The following is a 24,831-nucleotide window of genomic DNA, read 5'->3' on the forward strand; positions in this document are numbered from 1 at the left end:
CTATACTAGTACTTTATTTTTTGTATAGTATTGTTTTTGTTTTTGTATACTTCTCATTGTTTATTTTATTATGCTTTTCATTATTTAATTTATTGTTGATCAAAATTATTTTTTTAATTCTTTCACTGTTTTTATGTATTTTTATTATTTACTTATCAGTTTTATATTGTTTTGTTTTTCAATGTTTTGTCAGTTAATTTCATTTTACTTCTATACACTGATGGGGGAAATATTAAAGTGTACTAATACTACCAAAAGAAGTCCATCTTATTAAACATTGATTGGGTATGTGCAATTTAACAGAATAAAGGGTAGGTAGGTGTTTTTAACGATCCTGTGGGACCTAACAAAAGAAAATGAAATCTTTTTCAATATTACGTCCCACGATTATGCCAGTTAGGCTAAAGGGGACGGTGATAATGTGGTGGAATGAATAAAGAGGGAGGAAACGAAGAACTCTGTGAAAACCCACTAGCACGGTGTTGGTTCACCACAGTCCACTCGGCGCGAGCTGGGATCGAACCACTGAACCACCGCGCCCCCTCCTAACGAAAGAGATTGAATTGTTGAACAGGAAATAGTATGTACCCTTTTTAAATACCTGTTTCTGAATCAATTAAGCGTACCTAATAGGGAGTAGCACTCCCATATGGCTAAGTAGCAGCTGTAGGGTAGTATTCATTCGACCTCCTTTCAATTGTAGCAGACATCACTATTGATCTGCTATTTGGTAGAATTTCATGAATGGTAGGATTTTATTTGCAATGTTTATTATTCATGCATCGTTTAAATTTAGTTTGATCTTTTCGAAGCGGGACAGCGGTTCGATTCCCAGTTTGAATTTGTGGTTCAGATTCCACATGAAGCTGTAGGTCTATGTCTCATATAGGTTTAGTGTTGAATGGGGCGAAACTAAACCAATCAACCAGTTTGATTTAAATCTGGTGGCATTGCTAGAAAGTAGAAGAATGAACGTTGTTTCAAGAAGTTAGTAATACTACTAAAGAAAGTAGACTTACCACATGATTACAAATATTAATGTAAACTTTGATGTGTCAATATCAGAGGTGACCACTTTGTCCTAACCTCACGCTCACATCACCAGCCTGACCTCACTAGTCTGACCTCACACACTCCGTGAGGTTGAGGTCGAGTGAGCGTGAGTTCCGAACTCGTGAGCGCCAATTTCGTGAGTTTGGGCACAGCTTTTACCGTTAGCCTATTGACTAGCACGCGCACCTTTGGTGCACAGGGTCCTGGGTAGAACTTGTGATATTTCGATGTATCGATCGATAGTTTGAAATGTCGATTTTTCGATAGTTTTCGATGTTTTCTTGTTTTCAATATCAAGGTATAGTTTCTCAACATAAAAGCTATTCATATAACACGACCTAGACTCAATACTTCAACGTTCTCTGTTACTACCTAATACAACCAAATATGAGAAACACCCGTCGATTTATCAGGATCACCCAAGTGGAATTTACAATATTGTAATATTAGTTCGTACGCCCGTACGACTTTTGCTTCTTACGCGAACTACTGAATGCAAGTGAATTATTGAATTCCGTCTCCTGGGATCGATAACTAAAATAATTATTTCGAAAAGTTCGTTAATGAAGATGATTTACCCATGGGTAGAAGTAGAAATTAGCTATTTTCGGTTTAACATTAATTACTATAGAGCAAAGACAGTAACATATAGCGAGACATGGTTTCTTGCAATTGATCCAGCGTCCAAAGAAGACCTTTTATCTCCATCTTTAACAATGTACTAAAATCGGAAGTGATATAAATTTGCTACAACTTCCAGTCTCAGTATTGATCTACATAGATCAATATATATAAAGAAGATAGTGAGTTTTTTTAAGAATCGACTTAGTTTTGTAAAAAAAAATGTTCTCACATTCACTCTTAACCTTCTATTCAAACTGAAAATGGCAGAAATCAACCACGTCCGGTTCTAACGTTGATCACTATAAAGTAAAAACTGTAATAGAGATAAAGTTTTTTTTTTTTTTTTCAATTAATTAAACATCCCAAGAATATCTTTAGTTACCATCCTTATCTTTCCACCGAAATCGAAAATGATAGAAATACATTAAAACTTGCGGATTCAATACATATTGCAGAAAAGGTAAGAACTAGCGAGAAGTATGTTTTGAAAACTGGTTAGGCATCTAAGAATAATTGTCATCTCAAGTAACCCTCCATTCTAAATGAAATCTTTGAGTTTAATGTCTTACGGTTAAGCCAGTTAAGCCAAAGGAGACTGTGATGAAGAAAGAATGAAGAAGATGGTGGAATGAATAAAGTGGGAGGAAACGGGAGAACCCTGAGAAAACCCACGCACACTGTGTTTGTCCACCACAAAGTTCACTTGGCGGGGGCTGAGATCGAATCGGGTCCCTACGCATCAGAGGTGAACGCTCTAGCACAGCCACCGCCCCCCCCCCAAAAGTCAAAGTTTAATAATAATAATAATAAAAGTAAAAATGAAGCTCTCCAAGAAATAATTGATTTTGCAAATCTATGGCTTGAATCATTGGTCGAAGTGAAATTTTAACCTTATACTTGCAGTAGACATTTGCATAGAGGCCAGTCCGTATGATGCGCTTCGCCTCCTTCCCTAAGTTCTCTTTCGCATGTGACCCTCGACATCTGCCACCTTACGAATCTCTATCTAGATAAATTTCAACAGTCCATACAGTTATTCTGGTCATTTTAGAGACACTCTCGGTAGTTTCAATATTAAAATTATTGCGTAAGTCGAAAATTCGAAACGAATTTCTTGTAATATTGAACTAGCTCGTATTGTAAAACTCAAATTAATCGTTCTCTGTAAATTTACTTTAAAAAAATGAATTTGTAATAACTTTCTTTACAGGATACAAAGTGAAAATGCATTAAAATTTGTACAAAAACGAAAGATATTTGTAAAATAAGTTTGTTCTATATTATTATTTTGTATTGTTAAAATTTTGTACATCGACAGGGGGGGAAGGAGCGCCAAACGCTTTTGGGCCTAGGGGCAGCAAAACATTAAATCCGGCCCTGAGTCGAACACTGAAAATAAATCAATCTTCGGTGTTTGTCCGACTAATATTATATAAATGGTATAAGTTATCTCCGTTTTGAATAAAATATAGATGAAATATAGCTTTAGGAACACATGTGAGCCAGTTGCATCCTTATAAGTTGTTCCGCTCTCTGAACAACGATTAAGGATTATACGAAAATGAGTTAAGTGGTCGAGGACTTTCACATTTACCGCAGTAATGCAAAACATTTATTTATGGCTCTTCTGCATAGTTATATTTATACAAAAACAATTACTTGTTAACTATATGAATTTTATTTCCAAGTAAATAGTCGGTGTATATAAAATTATATATACTTATCAAGATGTAATAATATGTCTCAAATACTCGCCCATCTCTTTTCTATTTGGAGCAGGCAGGGGTGCCCACAGGCTGGTTTTAGGGCGTTGGTTGCACCCGTTATACTTTTTTTTTTCTTTTTAAGGGGGAAGTGCATATTTTCTTTCAAAATGACAAAATCGCACTTTTAATTATACTATAATTTTCCTTTTAAGAACGGCAACTTTGAAGGCAAATGACTGTATTCTCTGTAGCTTGAAAGGATAAAATTATGACGAAAACTGGAAGGTGCATTTCATCTCAAATCAGGCAAAGGGGTGTCAGGTGACTATTAGCGATATCGTTCAAAAAAATATATGTGAAAGGCCCATGTGTGCAATGAACATTCCCAAGATATTTCAGAAAAATGCCCAATGGGGCCAGTGATATCCACATTCCAAGAAGGCGTCGTGCACCGAAAATGACACCAATGAAAATACAAGAAATCAGCCATAACTCAGGAACCTTTACTGATACAGCAATGATTCTTGCACTGTTGCAAAGATAATTAAATCTACATCTACTTGTGATAAGCATGTTGCCCTACAGCGAAAGGCATTGTGGGAATTAAGAAAAATGGCGGGAAAAAATTGCAATTTTCAAAAATCAATAACTCAAAAACCCCACCCTCAATTTTTTTGAAACTTCGCAAAAATATCCAGGAAAGGGTACACTTTGAAATAAAAACGTAAAAAATGGTAGTATTTTGGTAGTATTTTTACTATGGGGCCATAATGGAATATGATAGCGCACGGCCTGCGGCAAAACGGTACGCACGCAAACTACAACGTAGCGAAGTGTGCACATATTTGGGAACAAGGGAAGACCTCCAATGAAAGATAAAAATGTGTACTGTACTCACCAATGTAATTAAACTCCTTTCCAAATGGAGAATCCTGCCTCAATCTGCTGTAAGTCTGTTGCCTAAAAGGTATGCAACCGACCTGTTTGTGATAGGTAATATTCTTAAATTTAATTAATTTAACACAACCTCTATCGTTAAAAATCCCTATATCATTATAAATAATAATTTAAATAAGATGCCTGAACAGGGGGATAAGTCATTTTAAAAAAGACATTCTTCATAGGCACTCGGCATCTGTCATCATGTTGTAGCCATCGGAATCCACTTGCTGGACCATGTGTATGCATGAAATTGACAGTAATATCATCATGCTCAAAATGTATACCAGTCACCATCCCAATCCATCAATTGTTATCGTAAACACAAGCATTAAATTCATTCTGAGAGAAGTCACCGACTTGGAAGGACTTTACTTGGAAACACACTGGGAAGAAAACAACTTGACCTATGTGATTCGCGTGTCTTGCCATAGTTACACTGCTGGGGCTTGCAACCCGAACGTGGTGGAATTGAATTCCGTTAGCCGCTGGTACATGCGTCCATTCATTGTTTTCTAGCTCTGAGTCCAACAAGTTCCTCAAGTGGCACATGTAGCAAAGTAATATTACGCACATATTTATCGACTTCATCAATAAATGTAGAATCTTGAATTAAACTGTCCTTACTTCGCAAGTTGTGTGTTGCAAAATGTTTTGCTAGCCCACCAATGCCGTCACATGGCCCTTTCCCATGTCCTGTTGTACTGAATAACCATTTACGTTGCACCTCATTCATATTTGTTCGAACTCAAATAGCTGATACCTGTTTTTAAAATGCGATGCCGCTCCATGTGAAATATAAGTGACAGTCTGCCATTCGATACAATCTTGACCTAGATGCTCCTGTACCTTGTGGATTGCAAGTAAAGCATGAGCACTATCATGTGAAGTATCTTCCGAAATCACAGCGTAACTTTTGACTCCTTTCTGTGTATAAACAACGCAGGTAAATATTGAAATTTGGACGTTGTGCCAATGAAATGATTGTATTTCATTAGGGAGGACAAGGGACCAATTTTCCGCAAAACCGAAGTGGAAAACAATATGTAACTTTGATGCAATCTGTTTCTTCTTTCCAATTGCTTCTCTGTATTCTGTGCACATACTTATGATATACATCTTTTGTATTTGCTGTATATAATTGTCAATGAGCACTGTCACTGAGTCAAGTACTAAAACTGACTTCATCTTTCCAATCTTCCAAGTGTAATGATTCAACTGTTAGTCCCTCAGCACCTGGACAGGAACAACATTCTTGGAAGCAGCATGTCTGTGTAGGTTCCTGACATATACACAATTTGTACAACTCATCCACGTGGACGGGACGCCTCAACAAATTTTCCAGGCTGGTGCATAGGAGATCCACATTACAACAGTATACGCAGCCACACACTTTCACAGTTAGGTTGAATCTTAACCCATTTTGGTCGAAGAGAATAAAATTTCGTGAGACCTACTTTCACCTCTGGATGCTGTTTCATCATGGAATATGCTTCCTTCACAGAACATGTCATGAACCACTTCACTTTTTGTATTCGCACATTATTCTTCGTAACAAATACATCACCTTTATTTGGACTCTGGTAGGTACATCCTTTGTCACCATCCAAATAATATGTCAGACAAGTATTGACATCTCTTTCTGAAACTAGGTGACCACAATGTGGGTCACGTTCAACCCATATACCACTACCTTTTTTCAGGGTTCGCGATTTGTCTACCATGTTTTTTGTGACAGATGGTATTACTGACAACAGTTCCTGCTTGGTATATATATATAGGACTAACGATAACAGTTGCAACTGAAGGCCTCTGTTTTTGCTGTTCTGTTTTTGGATATGCAGTACTGATATGTTGTTCCCAGGATACACATGATGTACATTTCTTGTTTCCTTTCTTTTCCTTCTTTAGCGGAACAGCGTATACATCTGCAATTGCTTTACTAATCCGGTTTGTGGCATCATTAATTTGCTGCATTTTCCTCTTGGTATATGAATGTCGCCGATCTGGTCTTATAGCTGATGGATGTTTTAGAGGCGAAACGGTATTTGACATATTTAAGCTTGACACTTCTGTTCAGATTAGATACATCTGTTTGCACAGGTTCATACTCACTATCTTCTTCATGTGGATCATATTTATTAACACGTGATGTACATCTCCTGTAGCAGTTGAGACATACAGAATCAGAAACACTAACTCTAACAGCTGGAAATATTTTCTGAAGGGTTGAAGACATATTACCTACTTTCTTGAATGTCTTTTCATCTTGTATGTTTTTGATTTGTGGCAAAGTCTTGCACTTTTGTACATGCTGGACAGTACACACAGTGGACAGCTTACTATCAGTAATCACAAGCAATAGTATTTCCGCATTTAGATGTTGATGTTTCCGTCACTGGCACAAAAAGAAAAAGTAATTAACGATAACTAATTCAAATGCTTTAGAATCTTCTCATTGCTTTAAAATGTGTCTCTTGCCGCCCTTGCTGGATTCAGTGCTAGGAAACAGAATGACTAGACACAAGTCCTTTGTTCCCAAATATGTGCACACTTTGCTACGTTGTAGTTTGCGTGCGTACCGTTTTGCCGCATGCCGTGCGCTATCATATTCCATTATGGCCCCATAGTAAAAATACTACCAAAATACTACCATTTTTTACGTTTTCATTTCAAAGTGTATCCTTTCCTGGATATTTTTGCGAAGTTTCAAAAAAATTGAGAGTGGGGTTTTTGAGTTATTGATTTTTGAAAATTGCAATTTTTCCCCGCCATTTTTCTTAATTCCCACAATGCCTTTCGCTGTAGGGCAACATGCTTATCACAAGTAGATGTAGATTTAATTATCTTTGCAACAGTGCAAGAATCATTGCTGTATCAGTAAAGGTTCCTGAGTTATGGCTGATTTCTTGTATTTTCATTGGTGTCATTTTCGGTGCACGACGCCATCTTGGAATGTGGATATCACTGGCCCCATTGGGCATTTTTCTGAAATATCTTGGGAATGTTCATTGCACACATGGGCCTTTCACATATATATTTTTGAACGATATTGCTAATGGTCACTTGACAACTTTTTCGTGATTTTGCCCGATTTGAGATGAAAAGACCCGGAAGAAAATACTGTACAGACTGATCCTGTTTAGAAAGAATGGACAAGGGCTACTAAGAGATGTAGCCTGCAATGTATCCGACATGCAAACCAGTGTCGAAACTCATTGGGGAGGGGGAATCTCACTAAGAATTTAAGCACTCTGGTTTAGGGGCGATAGTATATTCGGGGGAAGTAGTTGGAGTGATGGGCTCCCCTCGGCCGAGGGCGGGGCAGGGCTGCAATTCTTATGTGGTTAACTGCTAGCCAAAGATTTCCCTTCCCTCTAGAAAATTCGTAAATAAAACACTGACTTAGCCTACAAAATCCCTATTAACCAATAGCAAGCGAAATCACAAGAGAAAACTATAGTTAATGGGACAAAAGAAAATATTCAAACCAGTTTTGGCTGTAATGTATTTTTAAAAATGTAAGTAAATACAAAAAAATTAATTTAATCGGTTATTTTATGATACTAAATCATGAATATTCTTGACCGGATTTCGAGGGCAAATACTCCACTGTGCGGCACCAGTGTGCCTGACAAAACATCAAGACATTCCATGATTATTTTTTACTTGCTTCTAAGAAATACCTGATGACAAAGAAACTAAAACTTGTATCCCAAGTTTGCCAATGAAAAAAAATGTAGCGGACCAAAGATACTCCCTGCTTACCTATGGTCGTTTTACAGTAGGTGTTATCTTCAGATAGAGAAAAAGAAGCTTTTGTGTAGAGAACAAGAAATCTACAGTCTTTTCAGATTACAATATATTTCTCCCTGCTATTGGAAGAACCAGGTGTCTAACTTTGATCCAATCTCACGCTCACATCACCAGTCTGACCTCACGGTCACTTCGTGAGATTGAGGTCCAGTGAGCGTGAGTTCCGAACTCGTGAGCGCCGACCTCATGAGTTTGGACACCTTTGGTCAATATATTTACTTAATTGTTGGCATTTCAATTTTAAAAAAGCAATAGATGTTTTGAGAAAAACAACTTTGAGATGGGAATACCCACTGAAATTTCAGAAATTAAATAAGTTGATATATATCAAAGTCCAAATTAAGATTCATGATATTACACATACTTCACAGTTTGAACCCTTTAAATAATTGGATTACTTTTGTTCTGTTCCTGGTAAACGTTCATGTTTGTAGTGTTCCCGTGTCCGTTGTAACCGTTGGGCATTATAAATCACTGCTTCAGAGCCCCTTCCGAAGCACTCTTCATTGGTGTGTATTTTTTCGGAGTAATTTGTCAAAACTGGGTTGTAAGTTGCCTGACTACACCAGTTCTTGCCAAGTTGCGGCACAATACGGGAGACATTGCAGCTTTCTGTATATCTGAAATACAGGTCATAAATTCTTAACGGGTTGTTACAAAATTTAGAATTTAAAAGTAAATTTATGCGAGGAGGCCTTGAAGTCAAGGTTGTATACGACGTGCATTTTATTTTTACCACATAGCCTTTAATAATAAGTTAAATGATTTTTTAAAGCCCTTACTTTCGATTACTCTAAATATATTATAAGCTTTGTTCAAAAAGTATGCACCTTTCATTCATAAAAAGAATAGTTTTCAGATACCACTCGTACATTAATCTCCTTCAAAGTAGTCCCGTTGAACTGCCATACACTTTTCCTAACGATTTTCACTTTATTGGAACTTTTTTTGGTTGCGCCCAGTTGGTGGCTGCGTTCTGCACGAGGTCTACTCTGGACTTAAATCTGGTTCCTTTTAGGAACATTTTCAGTTTGGAGAAAGCTAGGAATCACATGGAACCATGTCGGGAGAGTAGGGATCCTGACGAAACGCAGGTTGTGATGCGTTTGGCCAAGAAAGTCTGTATCAAATGCTTCGTCCCCGAAGACCTGTCGAATTCTCCAAGCTTGACAGAAACTTTCATGGAGTAACGTTGTTCCAGAGTCATTTTGTCAAAGATGAAATTCCAACGCCGCTCACTTACACCTCCTCACTCATTGGCGATCTGCCAGCAATAACTGCTGCAGGCTGAAAAATCAAGATCGTGCATTAGGATCACCTACGTACGTGCATCAAACCACGCCTCCCTAACTACATTTGTTTACGAAAAAAAAAAAAAAAATCGAACGAACTTCGTATGTAAAAATTACTAGTGCATTACCTAACTTAGTGGTGTTACAATGTCGTGGATGGTGTGTCAGAAGTCAAAAGAAGTTAGGAATATCTGATTTAGATCAAAGTTTTGTCGGGGGTATCGATATATTATGATTTCCGTCAGTGAAGCTAAACTCATATGAATATTGCAGTCTTTCAACAAACCTGTAAAGTGAGCCAATTTTTCCTTGATGCTGTGTCGGTGAGGCACAGCTTCTTTTATTATTATTATTCTATGACTCATCTTATACAGAATGATACTTGTTAATTTGTTAATCTCGTAACATGCTATTTGCTATTTGTTTGCTGATGTTTCATATGCAGACCATGAGTTGGTTTCTTGAGTTTGACGTTTTACGAGGGTTGCACAAGGTTTCGGGATACTGCCAATAAGGCGATATTCAGAATGCAAGTATATATCTTTTTATTGCTTTTCAAAGTATTCGCCCTTAACAGCAATACATTTGTTTATTTGAATAGACTAATAGTTAAAGCAGTTATTCTACTCAGGAGTAGGTACACTCATGTCCAAAATCATTGTCGCATATCTATACCTGTCTTCTTGTAAGAATATAGTTTGATAGTGATTTTGCAGGATACTTTTAGTACTGATACTATGTGTATAATCGCGAAATGTATATTTGTAATAAATTTCATAGGAAAAGAATTAAGTACGAAAATTAGAGTAAGTAAAACAAAATGTTGCTAAATGGACAAGAAAGTTTTATTTTCGTTTTATTGTTCTTATTTATTGCTCTTTTGACATAAAATTTACCACATACATGTCTTTGCCGATTATACACATACTAACATTATAAGAAATACTGGGCGCATTCGTTATCAAATTATATTCCTACAACAACATATTTATAGACATGCGACAGTAATTTTGAACATGAGTGTACCTTAGAAACTACCCTTTCTGAACGTAGAAATCGCTGCCCAAGCATTTTATTTTTGATGGTTGGAAACAAGAAAAATCATTGAGGGTTAGATCTGGTGAATAAGCAGGGTGAAACGAGTTCAACATTTTCTCCTGTAATGATGTTGCACACAAGATTTGATGCAAGTTTGAACCACTTGAGCATAGTCTTTTAGCACATCGCGGTGTCTTTTTACTCTTAAGTTAAATTGAGCGGAATCCAATGAGAACAATTTTTCATACATACATAATCATGAAGAATTGTTTGTATTTGACTTATGCCAATACTTCAGTGTGCCTAAATTTCACAGTATGTCACACGTCAATTACACTCAGCTCACGCACAGTGTTGATATTCTCTCGCATTATGTTTGTCACTGGGCGACTTTCATGAACTTCTTCACTGAGATCACTGCGAAATCTAAATTTCTGTAACCAGCGATAAATGGATATTTTGGATGAGGCTTCGTCATCAAACCTAGCATCGACTAACACATTGTTGATGCGTTAAACTTTGTCTAAAGTCATAATAAGTCATTGCGCGAAAATGCTCTCAGGTCAAATACATTTTTTTCCACCACATTCATCAAAACAAAAAGCACTCATTGCTAGTTGGAAAGCTACTTATCACTGAAGTGGCAAAAGTCATAGGATACCTACTTAATAGTGTGTGTGACCACCTCAAGCACAGAAAAGTGCAGCAACTCGACGTGGCAGGGATGCGACAAGTCGCTGGTAGTCTACTGGAAGGATGTAAAGAAATGCAGCTTCGATTGACCTCCATAATTCTGTAATCGTTGCAAGTGGATGATGCTGGCCACGAATGGTCCGTTCGATAATATCCCGCATTTGCTCAATAAGTTATCTAAGAGAGCCAAATCATGCGTTGCAAGTTGCTGGAATGTTTCTCAAACAGTCGCGCACCATTGCGCCCCGGTGACAGCGTATTGTCATTCCGGAAATTCTCATTGTTGGCAGGGTACTAATCCATAAAAGGCAGGAGATGATCACGTAGCAGCTGAACATAGCAATGACCAGTTAATATCTGATTCAAGTGGACCAGAGGATCTGAACCATTGTAAGCTACTTTTTTTTTTTTTTTTTTTTTTTTTTGCACAGATTTAAAAAGAAACTTGAAAATAGAAGAATTTGGTAACAATTTATAAAAAAAGTGAAAAAAATGAACGCAACAAAATCTGACAACTGAAATTACTTCACAAAGGTGACCTACCGCTTTATTCACCACTAATGTGCTTTTTAGTATTGTTTTTAGCCGTATGTCCTTGTAATTAGTTTTGTTCCTGTTTGTTTTGATGGTATCACTTTACATCAGATAAAGCAGAATTAACTTATTTTGTGATTTGTCCTTTTGCAAGTGAGACGTTTAATATCACCTGTATGAAGGAACTTTCATTAACAGCCTAAATTAATCCTGGATGGATGACACATCTACTTAACACTAGTATAGAGCAAAGTATGAATTGCTTGTGCATGTGCTCATAATTCCAAGAACGTCACAGAAGTCACTTCCACCGCAAGAAGACAAGATAAAGGACTGGTTAATTTAGCAAAGTATGTTCTGAATCAAACTTTAGAAACCAGAAAGAAATACAAAGAACGAGATAAAAGAAAAGTCCGACCTTCAGCATTAAAGTTATGATTTAAAAAAAAAAATCAAAGTAATTTACCAGATCTTACATTATTAGCAGTCTTTGCATTTAACAAATTAAGACGATAGAAATAAAAGACAGCCATTATTCTGTTCTTGTTACAGAGTATTCACTCGTGCTAAACGACTTTTGAACTCGCAAATTAACCCTTGCACCACTTGTGCTGTCTTATGGAACAAATAATTCTCACACAGTGCAAGATGTCGTTAATTAATTACTTTACTGCTATTGCTTTGCACTTAGGATAGTTATAACCGCTTTATGTAGACATTATATACATGTCAGCCTAAATGTAAGTTTACAGTAAGAATGTGTGGTTGGAATTTACATTGGAGTTTGGTTGGTCACTGTGTTGTAATATACCAACCTCGCGACTCAAACCAGACCTCGAGCCTCAAAGCCGCATTTTACGCAAAGTTGCATACTATGCATATGTATGTAAGTTATATAACTAGTTTGTGTGTTGCAGAAAATTGCAGAGGTTGTTCAGCCTGCGTTTGGCCGATTTCGTTCCTTCCTCCTCCCGGGCAGAATGGATTCACCCGACCTGGCTCGTGGCGTCCTGCATTATTGTGCAGTGGCTTCCTGGGAACGGAGTTATTTTTCCGCAGGACGACGGTAACGCACAAAACAGGGGCATTGTTGTGAGTGTTGTGTTAAATTTCTTTCCAAGTGTGTAGGTTTCCGCTCTGTGATCAAAATGACGCCCACTTTAGTGTTTCTGTCATTAGAAAACAGTGCAAGAAGAATGGTTGAAACATCAGTTTAAGTGGAATAAAAAATACTATTAAAAAGTACAAGGGCAACGAAGCTCCACCATTTGGATCACCAACGAAGTTGCCTAGGAAGCTGGAATGCACCAAGGCCGCCTCCACTATGCAGAGGAAACTTCGCAAAATGGCGATGCAAGAAAATCCGCCTACATGAAGGTGTATGGCTAATCGTCTTGACGTGTCTTTGGGGCTGTAAGCCGGATGTTACACCATCAACTAAAAGCTGGAAAAAGTCATGAAAGTTCGCGGCCATCTTCTCACGGATGCCCACAAAAAGGAACGAAAGTGTAACGCCGGGAAGCTGTACAAACGGCATCTGGCAAAACAAAGGTGGATGTACGTCGTAACGCTCGATGAAGCATGGATTTACCTTTCCGACTGCGGCAAACCGAGAGCCATCATGTACCGAGAGAAAGGCGCCAAGAACTTCAGAAGGTGGGTCCGTGTCTGTAAAGAATCCTTCCCAAAAGGGTTCATGGTCGTTACTGGTTACTGTTACCGAGGTAAACTGAAGATTCGTAGGGTGGCGAAGAACTGCAAAATAAATTCGCAGTATTTTCAGGAGCAGACCATGCGGGCGATCTACGAGCATGATATTCCAACAATGTACGGAAATGACGCCAATCTGGTGCGCATTCACATGGACAAGGCCTCATCACATACCTCACGATCGTCCCTCGCATTCTGCAGGGAGATGGAGGAGGCAAGTGGTATACAGGTGATACCTTTCAATGAGGTACCTGTTAAATCTCCAGATACAAGTCCTATGGACTATTGTGGATTTGGATTGCTAAAGCGGGCTTTGGGAAAACGGCGCGTGACAACTGTGAAAGGACTTTGGAAAGCTGTGCAAAGGGAATGGGACAAGATTCCCCTCCCAGTTCTTCAGAGAAGCCTATTACAGTGGAAATTACGCTGTCGGGCTATTGTTTGGAACCAAGGGAAACACATCGAGCACTTACGGATCTGGCGCCATAAATTCTTCTAAATTTTTAGGTAAATTGAAATTGGCCAGATGTAGACTGAACAACCTCTGTACTACCGAATGTCCACTTTGTAGCATAAATGAAATACATTCAGTTATGCGAGTGTATTATTTCTGTTTATGCATATTATTTTCTCACTTTTAAAAATTGTTTTCATTCACATTTACTTTAAATAACGCTTACACGTCGCAGAAAAGAAACCAAAAATCGACTTTTGGTTTTGAAAACCGAAACCGAAAATAGTTTTTTTTTTTTTTAATTTTACATTTTCAAAAATCGATTTTCTGTTTTCCGAAAAATTATTTCGACAGCACTAGTGTTCATCCTTTGAAACTAGTGTTCTTAAATAAACACTTTATGCTAATATTTACAAGTAAAGAAATTAATGCTTTATGTTGTTACTTATCTGTCTGAACTCACGAGTCAATTGAACGTAATATTTACAAACATTGTGAGCAATTAATGGACGTCTTTATGCATGCTCTTACTTTTCCGTTCTTTTATCAGTATATACATATTATCATTCTTGATTGTATCCTCCCCAGGCCAAGTAAGTTTGTGGTGGACATCATGTCGGTGGGTATTCTTGGGAGTACTTCCCTCCCACATTCACATTCCACCAATTCTTCAATCATCCACCTGCTTTAATCATCGTCTCCTTTAAGTTTAAAGAGCAATTCATGGGACTTAAACTGAAAGATTTAATTTGAGTATATCCTTATGTTTTTCTATATTGTTTCTTTCCTTGCAGTAAAATGCTGTCTTTTCTCAGAATATTACACACAGGAAGCACGCATGATACAATTAATGATCTTTTAAATAATGACTAATCTCTTTCGCATGTGATCAATCATGTGTGATTTTTATCTGAATACAAAATCTAGTACGAAGTATATTTCTTTACTCAGTGAAATCTTCATTCATAGCTTAAGCGCTAGTATCGCTGTCTGTCAGTCCAAGACTTTTTTCATAACTTCGGCTTTTTGAATCGAAGTGATTGCCCAAAGAGAATACAACTGAAAGCAAGAGTATTTTTTTCTCTCAATCAAAAATAAGTTTTATTTGAATTATTATAGGTACTAAGTGTTAATTGTATATTTAAAAATCACTGAGGAAATCCTTACACGGAACAGGAGAATAGATTAATATTAACATTAGTCCAGAATCGCTTAGTTTCACTTATAGGTACTTCAAAATCCAAACATTCAATTTTAACTGTTCCAGCTTGAACACTGTTAGAGATATCAAAGACGGTTCGAGGCATTATTTAGAATCTAGTATAGATTATATGTAAATATCCAGGTTCCAGAACCCGCCGCCACTTGTGGAACGAATTTTATAAAGTGCGTGTCCGTAACTATAACAGCCTTTGATTTTTTTTTTTTTTTATTATTTTTTTTAAGCGTATAGCTGAAATGAGAAAGTTTTTGACCCATGTTCATGTTAAGTTTTCTTATCTTGGTATATAGGGGAAAGTAGTACACAGTGGATCAGAAGGTGTTATTCATTTGTTTATTACACAAATTCACCTAGCGCATGTTATTTGTTCTGTTTTCCCATTACACACTTGCGAGTGAAATGCCAAAAACAATGGATGCTTCTCTCGTGTGGTGAAACAAGAAATCTGTTTTTCTCATGCTAAAGTAAAATAAATAAATAAATAAAAAAAGAGTAATAGAAATGAATGCTGTGATGCTGTGAATTATCCTTTAATTTACAATATCACGGACTGGGGAAGTAGGTAGGAATGTATTTGTAATATAGCAAACTTCATTTCGTTTTTCTTCTTTAATAATTCCTTGTCGTAGGAAACTGTTTGGGTTGACGCCAACAAACACAAAGTGGATCACCTCGGTGTGGTACACAGTAGACTGGTCCACTCTGTACCTCATTGTGTTTATAGTAGTTCAATATATTTGGCATGCTCATTTAAAAACACGTATAGTATTGGCATCTCAAGAAGTTTTTGCTTTCATGTTAAAGGTACAGATTAATAGTTTGACCACGAGCAAAGACACACAAAATAAGCAACGTGAAAGATATTTTGATACGAGAAGCAGTGCAATTAGTGACGGAGAAGGGATGTTCTATTAGCAGTGTTAGAAAGTTAAAGAACATTGGTTACACAACTTTGAATAGAAAACATGCTGCGAAGTGAACATCCACGGAAGATCTTTTAACACTGTGAGCGTATACTGCCGAATGAAAATAAGAACTCAAGAATCAGTGTTCCGCCGATGGTGGCAGAAGCATCCACATCAGTTGTTGGTTTCGGAAAGCACTGTGCGTCGTGCGTTCAACAAACAAAGTTATAATGGGCGTGTTGCTCGAAAGAAATTTTTGTTTCCGAGGTGAATAAATTGAAGCCGTTCCGGTTTGCAAACGCTTACGTGAACAAAAATGTGGCTTTCTGGGGGGAAAAAGTGATATACACAGACGAGAGTAAATCTAATGTGCTTGCTTCTGACGGTAGACAAATGGTGCGGCGGAAGCCAAATACAGAGATGAACCCGAAAAATCTGCTGCCAATCGTCAAACATGGATGTGGAGGAATGTAGTTTGGGGGGTACATAAGTGCTTCGGGAGTGGGGAAGCTGACAATTATCGACAGTATTGTGGACCGTCCTAGTGCTGATCAAATTGGCCTGCAAGACTTTATTATTATTATTATTATTATTTTATTTTTCAAGAGGACAATGATCCCAAACGTACGACACACAATACAAAACTCTGGTTACTAAACAGTGTGCCAAAGCAACTGATCATTCCTGCTCAATCGCCTGGTCTCATTTCGATTGAGCATTTAAGGTGTATACTCCAAATGAAACTCCGCAAGCGCAGCATTACGAATAAACGTTCTTTGTAAACTGCACTTGAAGAGGAATGAATGGGCTTCAATAACAGTCGAAGATACTGACATTTAGTGCACTCGATGCCGAAGCGCCTTGTAGCTGTAATGAGGGCCAAAGGGTACTCGACCAAGTTGAATCATGCATAATCATTTTCTTTCTGGACATTTGTTAAGTATACGGATATTTTTGACACATCAAAACCATGTTTACTTATGTTTCATTTGACATTATTTGTCTGTTTTCGCACTCATGAAACGTTTGTTTTGTGAATAATAAAGAATGCAGTACCGTTTGTTTCAGTGCTCTATCTCCAACAAATTCGGGACTACAGACATTTAATCATAGCTTGCAGTCGATGTACCAATAGTTCTGACTTTCAGTGTATGCTATTAAGTCGCTTCTAATAGTTCAATTTTGCAACAATTTAATTCTCATTTTTATTTAGAATTTGATCATTTATTTTGTATTTTGAGTAATGTTATGATAATGCATACAGTTTTATGTAATTTGGAAATTTTCAGATGATGAATCCCTTTATCATACGTTTCTATTCATTATTTTCAATACATTATTCGTTTATTGACCATTTTCGGGAAAACTCCAACTCAGACTTGCTCCAGTATTATAAGTAAAGGAAAAATGTTTCTTTTCCGAAAAATGTAAGAGAGGAAACACTGCTTGTTGAAAATGTTATTGTAAAACAAACAATGTTCGTTTTGTTATCTATGAAAATGTCCGAAAAGATGCAAGGCCCAGAGGAAAAAGGACTAAATTTTTTAGGGAAGGAAAGATCTTTCGCATTGAATTCTTGGCCGTACAATTGACCTTGTATTAGTGTTATTACTTATTGAAGGTTTTCTAGGATTTTCACCAGAAAGTAGTTTATTGGGGGCAGAAGAAAGAAGAGTTTCAAGTTCATCTTGCAGCTGTTCTGTTTGATGGTTCACGAGGTCTAGACTCATGATAGATACACTTGTGGGGGAAAGACTTTTCTGTCTACTGTAATATATCACAGAACCGAGAATAATTCCTGTCCGTTATGGAGAGGTTATTGAAACGTTTGGGGGGAAAAGGACTGTCCGCGTGCATATCTGAGAGGTCCGTAAAAGGGAAGTTTTTTTTTCTTCGTAAGAGAATGTATATTTTTGCCGGAATAAAAAATAGTCCGTTAAGGGAGGTTTCACTGTGTATATATATAATATGATAGGAGATCGTAAGCGAATTAAATCTCAATTTTCTAATCTTGTTAAAATTGCCAGATTGTAAATGGTATTCGAATATGATTGTAAATATTTGTTTTTACAAAAGCATTCTTTAACTTATTCATATACGAGTATATTATGTATGTTTTGTCACTTAAAAGTACAGCAGTTGTATTAAAATACAAGGGTGGATAAGGATGACTATATGGGGAGATGGAAGGCCTTCAACAATACTGACATTTCTAAGGCTCTTCGCTAAGGTTCCTCCTGTCCCAATTCTTGTAAATGTAGTAAATAACTTGGTGAACAATGAAGAATATCAGACATGTAGAAAGTAAACCAAATAGTACTTACAAAACATGACCTTTTCTTATGGACCGGAAATTTGGGTGCGCAGTTTGTGCCTTCATAATTATTGGGCACCCTAATTCATACACTATACGGAAGGCGTTGAAAACAATTATGTAAGTTCATATAATATAGTTTTGTAAGTACTGTCCAGCTCATTTTCTACATTTTATATATTCTTCATTGGCTTTAAGTTATTACTAAATTAAAAAAAAAAAAAAAAAAAAAAAAAGTAGGGGTGAGCGGAGAGAAGAGCATCTATAAAAAGAGCCCAAAAGTATGTATCTTGCTAAGGATTTGTAACCTTGGAACCATGGGTAAGCAATGATTCGCACAGCGTTTATTTAGTTGCACTAAAATATAATCTGGAAAATTTTCTGTCTTGGTCTAGAAAACCTGGGAAAGTCAGAAGTTCGTTTCTCCAAACTAGTAGACACACTGATACACCATAATAGCAGTTAAAATTATGCGTATCTCCTCTACTAAGGTTTTTGATATTTGCCGCGTCTACGGAATAGTAGCGCGAATTATCCACCAATAATCAATTATCTTAATGACTAATGTTACTCCAACTAATTAAGCAGCAAACAGAAGGAAAATTGAACCATTATCATTGTACCGCCGGCCGAATAGAAATCATAAGACTGCACTTAAGGCTATGATAACCATAAGTTCGCTATACGGTCTCACAACAAATATACGTGGGTAGCAAACATCATTCTTTACGAAGAGAAGCTTTAGCTCCCGTAGGTTTAAGAGTTGCAAGGGAAGAAGTGACGTTTGGCTGACTATCGACCTAAGTCTTCCAGCAGTAGTCAATTAGATTTTGATCGGAAGCCTTGCCTTGCCATTCCATCCGAGCCATATCTACACTGGCAAGGAAGTCGTTTACGAGAGCATTTCTATGTAGACGGGGATTATCGTCCAGGGAGGCAGACTCGGGACCAACAGCACTCAGAAAATATCTGTGTACTGCTTGAGGAGCAGTCCAACAATGGTTTGTGCGGGCATCAATTATAATGCGGCCTCACACCATCAATCCCTTGGCTGCCATGGTGATACCCTTTCTTGATATTCGACAGATTGGTGTGTTATTTGACTCTCGCTACATATACGGTTGGGATATTCTGAGATGCCAAAATGCTGGTACTTTCCACTTGGCTAATTCGTTGTAGAAACATTAACTTTCAATACAGGAGTTCTAAATTATATAGCCCCCTTACGGCTGTTGGTTAACATACGAGCCTCCGACGCGGGAGACCAGAGTTTGATTCTCGGTGGAACTCAAATGTGGATCTCATGTTAAGTTATAGGTTTACGTCTCATAAAGCCTCGCTCCTAAAAGAGATGCTGAACTCCAAACCAAGCTAGGTTTTATCTGTTACTTTCTGGTGTACTTTTAAAACATTATGAAAAATATATTGAAGTGTATCAAAGATGATTGTTAACGAAACACTAACGTAGCAATGCTCGGCAGGAAGAACCATATATGTAATAGAGTGGAAAGTCGACGCAATGTGCTACAAGCGCGATTGTAATGCCAAGATAGCCAACTCTATATTCCTTATTAAGCATAGAAAATACGGGCAAATTACATAATTTCGGAAAATTTATGCGGACTGAAATTTTTACTCTTAAAATGCGAACATTTCTTCACAAATGCTGACGTATGGTAACCTCTGCTACATGATGGTTGCGTGGTTGATTTGGAGTTAGCCTCCCGTTTAGCAACGGCACCATATGAGACGTGCACCTACACTTAAATGAGATCCCAGCCACATGAGCTTCCACCGAGAATCGAGCCTGGGACTTCAGGTCGAAGGCGCGTATGATAACCATATAGGCGCTAGGGAATGCCTTAGTACTTGAGTACACGTTGAATGCCGGTCTGTAGGCTCAACCTTGACTCACCTATCAACAGAACGTGGGTCCCGTTATAATGATGACGATACCATTCCAGATAATGCCTTCGTTTTGCAAGAATGAGTGAAACAGTGGCTGAAGGTCTTCTGGTAAAGGGATATCTTTCGTAAAAATTCTGAAGCAGTACATTTTTTACACAGTCCACCTCTACAGCGTGGTCTGAGATCAGTTTACATACGGATAGGTAGCGGTGGCACCTTGCAATTAAGACTAGATACTGATCATCTCGAGGACTTGTGGCTTTCGCACGATTTTGATAAGGTTTTTCATGGCACATCACATGTCTTCTGGACTTGATTTCATAAGCTTGGCACACACTATGGATATTCATGGTAGTAGATGCTTCTGTCCGTGTGGCTTGTTGGCATTCGACCAATTGCTTTTCATTTCAGAGAAAGGTCTAAATATCCATTAACATGACGTCATGAGAGCACCTCTAGCAACCAACAATACAAACGCTTTGCAACTTGAGTTGGTGATACAAAGAGGCACTTCGACCATATAATGTGATTATTGTGTGTCTGTCCAGTCTGCATTGATGTTCGTATATTGTGTTTGTACCTAATTACTCTTTTAGACGCTGTACCGTTTGCAAAACACGCTTAGAAACATTCAATAAGAGCATTTCTAAATATGTGTTTAGGGAGATAACTATCAAATTTATTTTACAGTTCTCAACAAACCTCATATGTGATACCTCATACGTTTATCATACCTCATATGTGATAAAATGTATTTTTGACTTAGATTTTATAGGTGATTTAAAAATGTCTTTAAATTCTTATTTAAAAAATTATTTTTCAGGGCCAGATGTAGTTTTGATACTCGATAACATAATTGACAACGTTGTTGATTCTAATATTGGATGCAATAATACAGCTGAAAGTAAGGACGGTTCAATTTGTGATCAGGACTATGCATGGAATACATCCAAACTCGATGAAACGCCAGTGGTAGGTATGGATAATAGTTACAATATGTCGTATCATAGTGATTCTTCAGGAAGTGGTTTAGATGGAACCCGCTTAGTATTATCATCAGACGATGAAATTTCTTTTCGTGAGGACCCAATGCCCACTATGCCGTCACCTAATGTAGCCACAAATCAGATATATCAAGTTGATGCTGCAAGCAACGAAGAAAGTGATTCGGCTTTATATTACGTTGTTGAAGACAAAAGTGTCTCTTCACTGGTTAAAAGTAATATAGTTGATGGTAAAAGAGAAATATTAGGTGATGCGACAAATTTTGTAAAGGAAAAGCTAAAGTTGATATCAACAAGTATGCATGATATTGAAAGATGGTCAGTGAACAAAGTGTATTGCTGTAAATGTCAAGATTCTAAAGAAAATTGTAATGTTCCATCTAATTGTGGATGTGTTAAGGAAGGGGGTGTAGAAAGTGATCATGGTTCTAAAGGTGCAGATGCTACGAATCCAGAGCTGGATTGTGAACCTACAGCAAGCATGGCTGACAATGAGCGACTTAATGAATATTTATTTCAACAGAAGACTGGGGTTCAAAATTCAGATAGTAAAGTAGAATATGTTGGATCCAATCCTAACACTTCAGAGGATTATGAAATATTAACATTGGTTGATGACAACATACAACCAGAAACTAGTGGAGGAACAGATTCTGATATGGCAGGAATAAATTTGAGATCTAGAAGACTAGTTCCATCTCATTATGAGATACTTAATACAAATAGTCCTCGAAAACGTTCCAATAGCGGTCCTAATTCAGAGAGCCCCGCAAAGAAGAAACACGATCAAGATGATGATTCATTGTATTTTCAAGTGGATACAACGAGTAATCCAAGTCAAAGAATGTATATTGACAGCACCATGTGTGCTTTGGACACTAGTGCTTTAGATGAATTGCGTCTTCTTGGATTCGAAACCTTGCAAAGTTTAAATAATATGTATTCTGATATGTGCAGTTGGCCAGTGGTAGTTTTAAACAGATTAACAGATGAAGTTATTGAAAAATACAGGAACAGAAAAACTTTTAAGAGTAGCAATGTATCCAGTTCGGGTGCTCAGAAGCCGGGGAAGAGTGTGCCACGAAAGCAGTCTTCAAAGGAAAAGAAAATTGTAAAAGATAAAAACAAGTCCAAACATACAAAAAAGAAGAAACAGCAAGATCAGGAGAATCCAAAGGATTCGGGTAGAACCAAAAAGAAAGACCATAGAGTTCCTCAGTATCAAAGTAGTCCTCAAAAAAGTAAAAATATTAAAAGGTCTGAAAGCGGGAGCAGGAAGAAAAACAAAGACAGGTCATCATATGTACGAAACAAATGAAGCAAATAAACCGCAATTTGATTCTTGATTCAGTTTAATGGCTAAACTTACCTTGCCAGAGTACAGAAGTACATCCTTGAAGACCAGTAGTACCAGTGCCATTACTTGTTATAAAGCAGTGAATGCAAATATGGTAAAGGAGAAAAATGTGATATTCTGTCAACATTCATTGATAATGGATTGTGAAGTTTTACGGAGATAAATATGCAATAATTAAAATGGGTTTTGGTGTTTTCGTCTTTTATCTGATTTCAAATCGATTATGCTTACGCTTCGAAAAAACTAAAGTTTCTTTACTAAATCAAATGAATTTTAGTTACTTTAATAAATCCGACGATGATAACATTTTTCGAAACATAATTGGTTTAAAATTAAAATAAAACACTAATATCATCATAAACTGAGATGTCTGTTATTACAAATACAACGAAATTAACTTCCTGTATATTTGTGTAAAGTATGTATATTGTCGGCGTACGCATTGATGAAGTATAACATGTTTACCGTAACTTAAAATCCTACAGTATCGTAACACACGCTCACCGTAGAAACCTTTATTTTTATATTACCGAACTGAAACAAGTTTTTAATATATTTAGTACATATATTGTAGCATAACATTTTCTTGTATATTTTTTAAATATTAATTTAGCAGTAAGAACTCCATTATTGTAAATATTTGCTTTTAGTGTAAGCACTGTGCTAAGCCTATAAGATTTAGATTTACGTTGTATATTTTAGAAATTTGTAGATTCTATATTTCATTTTTTAAAATTTTAAACACATAGTCTTAAGTTACAGTGTGAGAGAATTGCTGCTGTCAGTATATATTTTCAAATAGAATGAAACATATGCTGTACTTCGTACGCATGAATTATATTTTTAAGAAAGTGGAAAAATCTTCTAATGTCTTCCAACTACATATGTAACATATCAATTATTGCAGCAATGCCAAAACATTTAGTACGAATGTATTTTTTTGTTTGTTTGTTTGAGAACAGTATAGTTGTATATGATAATTACTTGTAATGTTTATTATTGTAAGAGTCAAACACGTTAAAAATGTTTGCGAGAAGATAAGTAGCAACTATAAGAGAGGCATGTGGCAAATACAAACTAAATTTTCAATGACATGATTATTATTTTAACTTAAAAAAAAATCGAGTCATATATACAAGGTTTGTCCGGAAAGTAATGAGACTGGACCCTGGAAATAAAATTTATTGAGTTGATTGGTATAACTTGTTAAAATTCTTCGAAGTACTCCCCTTGGCTATAGGTAGCTTACGCCTCCTGGAAGTCAGCTTCCGACGATCCTCTCAGAACAACCGTCGTTCCTGCTTGTATGGGCATGACTCGGTGTCTCTCGCAGGCGTTTGAGGACTTCTACGTAGTAAGCCGCGTTGAGAGTCTTCGATTGAGGTGGAAATTCGTTGCGTACGACCGCTTTCTTGTCAAAAAATACAATTAGTATTATCTTGATCCTGGACTCGTCGAAGAACGTCCAGAGCGTTCGTTACCCTTCACGTTTCTCGTCCGTTTTTGAAATCTCCATGTCAACGAAAAACCTGGCTCTGGACAGGGCTTGGTCTTGGTAGGCCTCGTTGATCGTGCTGAACGTCTTTGAAGTGGTTTTTCCAAGCTTGAAGAAAAATTTAGTGGCGTATCGTTGGGCAAACGAACGCTGCCTCTTAAGTTTCCAAAAATCTTGACGTCGATTTTAAACGATTCGCACGATAAGCGACCCTTGCTCTACCGGAGCTCGGAAACGAGTGATCCAGGTAGCGTTGTTTAGCTAAGACCAACCACCTCTAATCGCGCTTGTGCCAGACAGTCGGTTCACAACTGAAGCGTCGTGCAGTGGCCACTCTTACTACTTTTCGGACAAATTCTGTATATATGGGGTATCAAAAGTCCTAGCCATAGGATAACTTCGTTATGAGCAACAGTACGAAAAAAATTGAGAGAGAGGAAAGTTGTTGGAAAAAGGTGGTTTTCAATCTAAAATGATAGATTTTCTTCGATCATTGCATCTTTTGGGCTCCACAGTGGTAAGGTGCCCTATGATAAATGAAAAACCAACGTGTCTAGTTCAGGCTGTTCGAGCGGAAAGTAAGGAAATTCAAAAATGGCACAAGAAACATGCACATTGTGTGAGAGTACCTAAAACACCTCGAATCCGTCTACCAATCATGCTGTACTAATATCGTGAGGATCAAGAGAATTGAGCTGGCAATGTTCTTTTCCACCTAGCATAAGGGCACCTTACCAGCGTGGAACCCAAACCAGCTGGTGCGATTA

The 24,831-nt window shown here is 37.3% G+C and overlaps 1 protein-coding gene across 3 annotated transcripts in view; it reads left to right on the forward strand.

Annotated features, from left to right (window-relative positions):
- LOC145664405 (uncharacterized) overlaps positions 1-23,658 on the forward strand; it is a 65,225-nt gene extending 41,567 nt beyond the window's left edge. For all 3 annotated transcript variants that reach the window (XM_081731083.1, XM_081731084.1, XM_081731085.1), the window contains one exon: positions 21,032-23,658. In XM_081731083.1, the coding sequence (XP_081587209.1) occupies positions 21,032-22,530 (1,499 nt within the window). In that variant the 3' untranslated portion in view covers positions 22,531-23,658. The remainder of the gene's footprint in view (positions 1-21,031) is intronic.
- The last annotated feature ends 1,173 nt before the right edge of the window (positions 23,659-24,831 follow it).

Source organism: Thermobia domestica, chromosome 11, assembly GCF_964235325.1.
Source record: "Thermobia domestica chromosome 11, izTheDome1.hap1.1, whole genome shotgun sequence".
Lineage (NCBI taxonomy): Eukaryota > Metazoa > Arthropoda > Insecta > Zygentoma > Lepismatidae > Thermobia > Thermobia domestica.